The sequence below is a fragment of the Manihot esculenta genome, chromosome 16 (genome assembly GCF_001659605.2).
Source record: "Manihot esculenta cultivar AM560-2 chromosome 16, M.esculenta_v8, whole genome shotgun sequence".
In the NCBI taxonomy this organism is placed as follows: Eukaryota; Viridiplantae; Streptophyta; class Magnoliopsida; order Malpighiales; family Euphorbiaceae; genus Manihot; species Manihot esculenta.
In genome coordinates, this window is record NC_035176.2 from 21,994,040 (window position 1) to 21,999,282 (window position 5,243).

A 5,243-nucleotide genomic window follows, 5' to 3' on the forward strand; every position below is an offset into this window, starting at 1 on the left:
AAAAAATTTATAAAACCAAATGACACTCAAGTTGTAGCAATATTTCTTTAAAAGCAACTAGCAATATTATTATTATGTAGCACAAGGCCAGTTCAGCTTACTTCAATGAAAGCTATATTAAGATGGCTTGCAAATATTTATGGAAGACTTGGCTATACATCCAAATGAAATAAAAAATTGAAATTTGATACTCACCTTATGATAAAACCAATCATTAAACTCCATATCATGCCTTCCTTGTTCATATTCACTAAGAAAAGAAAATTCATGCTAATTAGAGAAGCCTAAATAAAAGAATATGCAATTAAAAGAATATATAAAAATAAAAATTCGTACTGTAAAAATGGTTGCACTTCTTCACAATTTTTTAATACAAAAAGATGAGCTTGCTTTCGCTCTTTGTCACTAAGATATGTAGCTTTATCCTTTGATAAAGGATATCCACTTGGTGCAAACACAGACAATCCATTGTATGGTTCATCTTGATTGCCTTCAGAATTCCTTTTACAACGAGAGAATTTACTATCGACATTATGCAAGTATCTCGAGCAAAACATTAAGCTTTCCTCAACAATATAACCTTCAGTAATAGAACCTTCAGGTTGACTCTTGTTACACACATAACATTTCAAGACACGCAAGAACCTATATAAACAAGAATTCATAAATTTTATTCATTAAGCTTATATCGATATAATGAGAAAATTATAAAAAATAAAATCAATTAAGCTTTACCTCTCAATCGGATACATCCATCGATATTGTAACCTAACTTAGCTTATACTGGTAAATAAATTGCTAAATGTACCATAACATCAAAAAATGATGGGTTAAATATTTTCTCCAACTTGCATAAAATTACCGGAATGTCACTCTCAAGGCGCTCCAACACTTCTTTTCTCAAAACATTTGAACATACCTCTCTAAAGAATATGCTAAACTCTGTAATAGCATCATAGACATTACTAGGAACAATTCCACGAATCGCCAAAGGAAGAAGTTGCTCTAATAAAATATGACAGTCATGACTTTTAAATCCAAAAACTTTACCATCTTTCAAATTTACACATTGGGCTATATTAGATGAATAACCATCTGGAAGTTTCAAAGATTTCAAGAACTAGAGTACTTTCTGCTTTTCAACTTTAGATAAAGTGTAACATGCAGCTGGATAAACCCATTTACCATCTTTCATAATTGGATGCAATTCTTTTCTTATACCCATCTCTTTCAAATCACGACGAGCGTTCAATCCATCCTTTGTTTTTCCTTCAATATCCAACAAAGTTCCAATAATATTATCACAAATATTCTTTTCAATATGCATCACATCAAGATTATGACGCAACAAATTATTCTTCCAATAAGGAAGTTTGAAAAATATGCTACACTTTCTCCAATTGAGGCTATTTAAATCATAATCACTTTTTTCTTTTTCATTGTCTTACCAAATTTTACTTTCTTAAGAAGCCTCAATTGTAGTAACACATCATTCCCAGATAATTTTTTTGGAGCTGATCTTTTCTCAATGGTTCCATCAAAAGAACGTTTATTTAAACGCCATTTATAATTCATTGGGAGAAAACGATGGGAACTCATATAAGAAAACTTACGACCATATTTTAAATGAGTAGAAGGAGTCTCTTTGTTGCATGTAGGGAAAGCTAAACCTCCCTTTGTACTCCAACCTGACAAATTAGCATATGCTGAAAAATCATTTATGGTCCATAAAATGGCAGCACGTAAGCAAAAATTTTCCTTTCGAGCAGCATCATAAGTATCAACTCTGTAATACCATAACTCCTGTAACTCCTCTACTAAAGGTTGTAAGTATACATCAATGTCATTTCCAGGAGCTTTAGGACCAGGTATTAATAAAGAAAGCATACAATATGGTTGTTTCATGCATAACCAATGAGGTAGATTATAAACTATAGCAATCACTGGCCAAGTGCTGTGAGAAACACTTAAGTTTCCAAAAGGATTGACTCCATCTGTTGCTAAACCTAATCTGACATTACGAGGGTCTTTAGCAAAACCTGGATTCAACTCATCAAAAGATTTCCAAGCATCAGAATCAGCAGGATGCCTTAAAATCCCATCTTTAGTACGTTGATCATGATGCCATGTCATGTCTGCAACTATGTCTGATGACATAAATAACCTTTGTAGTCTAGGTTTTAATGGAAAGTAACGAAGAACTTTTCTTGGTACTTTTTTACTAGTTTTTTTATTCATACTCATCTTAGATGAATCGTTCTCTGTTGTTTTCCACCTAGACTCGCCACAAACTAAGCAACTTTCAGCCTTAACATGCTCTTTCCAAAACAACATACAATCATTTACACATGCATGTATCTTTTCATAATGAAGACCTAGATCACATATGATTTTTCTAGCTTCATAAAAAGTTTTAGGCAAGGTCTCACCATCTGGTAGCACTTCCTTAAACAATTGCATGATACTATTAACAGCTTTATCACTCAATCCATAAAGACACTTTATTTGGAATAGTTTCACTATCAATGATAACTTTGAAAACTTATCACAACCAGGATAAAGTTTTTGTTTAGCATCTTCTAATAATTTAAAAAATTTAGAAGCTTGCTCACTAGACCCAAACTGTGAAGCATTATTTTCCCCAATTTCAATCTCAAGATCATTAGTGCAAGAAGATTTTCTCTTCAAACCATGTTGCACTACTGTATCCATGATTTCAGGTCCAATTGTATCATAAATCATGTCTAATATATCATCTTTTTTTCCATTTTCTACTTCATCAAAACTATGCGACATTTTATTTGAAGTTTCCCCATGATATAACCAATGAGTATATCCCTTCAGAATGCCATGCATCAATAAATGTTCTCTAACCTCATCTTTGGATTTATGTAAAAAATTATTACATTTGATGCAGGGGCAAGGAATGGTACCTTCTAGTTTTGAGTTCGTGAAAGCAAATTCAAGAAAGTATTTAACTCCTTCCATATAGTCTTTACTCAATCTATTAGTACATTGCATCCATTCCTTATCCATTTTGAATCCTGCAACAATAAAATATCAATGAATTATAGCTTAATTGATCATGAAAATAGATAGATTGAATCATTTACTCATATATGTGCATCTCTTTTTTCCATGAAGTGGTTACTCAGCAAAAGAAATATGAAATGTTGTTAGTTGAGCAAAAGGGAATCCTTTGGCCAAATCAATTGTACTAGCTCTGCTCTTCAACTACTGTGCTAAGTTTATTGGTGGTACTTTGGCCAAATCAATCATGGAACAATTTATTTTTCCTATATTTTGACATGACTACTTGGCCACTCTTGTGATATACCTTGTCCTGTAGATGTGATTATATATGTACTCTTACAACCATTATGCATGTAATTGTAGTATAAACATTTACGAATAGAATGAGCTTTTCCAACCTTTAAATTACCAATTTTATAACAGTAGATTATCTTCTGTTGTTTATTTTTTTTAATGAATTAAGTGGGTGTTTCTAACATTTCTTCAGTTTGTGTTTATTGGTTGGCAAATTGGCATTAGTACAAACTTCAATTTTCATTTATTTGGTTTGAATTATAATATTATATTGTATTTCCTATACTTATAATGGTAAAGGTGCCCTGCTAAATTAATCATATAAAATAAGGCTAATTATAAGGCTAATTCAAGATTATTCATTCACCCAATTTTGCTTTTTTGATAGGCAAAATATGATTTTAATTAAAGAATGGAATTACATGATTACAGGAGATGCCTCAAGTACATGGAGATTAGCTACTAAATCTAATTACCTATTAACACCCTGCTTTTCTAAACAATCAGCAAGGGAATTAAAGGATCTTGGGCATTTTACAAAGGAGATTTTTAATTATATTCCAAAATTGCAGGGGTTCGAGGCTTCACTCATCCAATTAAACAAATTTGGTAAAGAAATTCATGAGTAAATAAATTTGGTAAATAAAAAATTCATTCACCCAATTGATATCATAAATATCATTAAAGGATTCAAGATTAAAGAGTATAAAGTAGATAGAACAACAACATTGGAGTTACAGAGCATCACTTACCTATTGAGACCATAACTGAAACCTAAACCAGAGGACTTGAGGGAGGAGAGCTGAAGCGATTTCGGATGGAGGTGGAGGGAGAGCGGTTCTGCGTTTTGGGTGACGAAGAGTAGCTAAATAGGAAGACTAAGATTAATAAAAAACCCAGAATTTTGCGTTTTAGACTTAGGTTTAGTAATTGAAAAGAACGGCGACAAAAGTTGTGCTAACTTGGGCACACTTATTGGTACAATGGAAAAAATATTTGGGAACACTTGAAATTTTTTTTTGTTCTTTGCTTAATTGGTCCTACTTTAATTAGAGTCCGCTAATCTAACCTTATTACTATTAGTAATATATTTTACTTAAGATATTCAATATATATAATAGAATAATTAAACTTCATTTTGTAGAAAATATGTTTCATTTTTTATGAAATATAAGATTTTGACTATATAATAATAATAATAATAATAATAATAATAATAATAATAATAATAAAGCTAGCTTTATTAAATACTAATTAAAAATTAAAAGCTTTCATTGAATTTCATTAGGTGGCTGGAAAATTAGCCTCTGTTGAAGCCAATATTATAGCCATATCCTCTCTATTGTGCTTTAATGCTATCAATTCCATATGAGCTTCAACGACGCTAGATAACCATTATTACAAATAAAAATCAGAAAAAATTTGAAAAATGAAAATGAAAAAGAAAAACAAAACTAAAAATGCTATAAGAAAATCGAAAGTGTAACGACCCCAAAAAGGACCGTCACCGGCGCTAGGATTCAGGTCGGCTTAAGGCCGCCAGAACCCGTAGCAAGCCTGTTATACTCTCTGTGTACCTGTAAACCTCATACATGATCATACATTTTCAGTGAAAATAAAACTCTTTTCTGAACCAAGGCTTAACCTGTGCATGCACTATCTCTGTACTCTGTACTCATGTACTCTGTACTCTGTATCCCTGACTAGAGCTTGCTCTAGATGGGCTATCTCATACCTGTTAAGCCTGGTTTTTACACATACAGGAAAACATATATACATATACAGATCATGTACACAACATACATCACTAGGTCACTAGGTCAAGCAACAACTATTACATCTCTTTAAGATTACATGTCCACTCTAGGCTATTACAGATCTCTTTACTTTTTCTGTACTCTGCTGGACTGTCCCCT

At 32.0% G+C, this 5,243-nt stretch overlaps 1 protein-coding gene across 1 annotated transcript; it reads right to left on the reverse strand.

Annotated features, from left to right (window-relative positions):
* Nucleotides 1-768: 768 nt before the first annotated feature.
* On the reverse strand, nucleotides 769-2,742 carry LOC122722088. The gene is made up of 4 exons (XM_043951744.1): nucleotides 1,449-2,742; nucleotides 1,186-1,269; nucleotides 920-1,095; nucleotides 769-783 (listed from the first exon to the last, which is right to left on the reverse strand). Exons 1-4 carry the CDS (start codon nucleotides 2,740-2,742, stop codon nucleotides 769-771), a joined length of 1,569 nt encoding a protein of 522 aa, XP_043807679.1.
* Nucleotides 2,743-5,243: the final 2,501 nt, after the last annotated feature.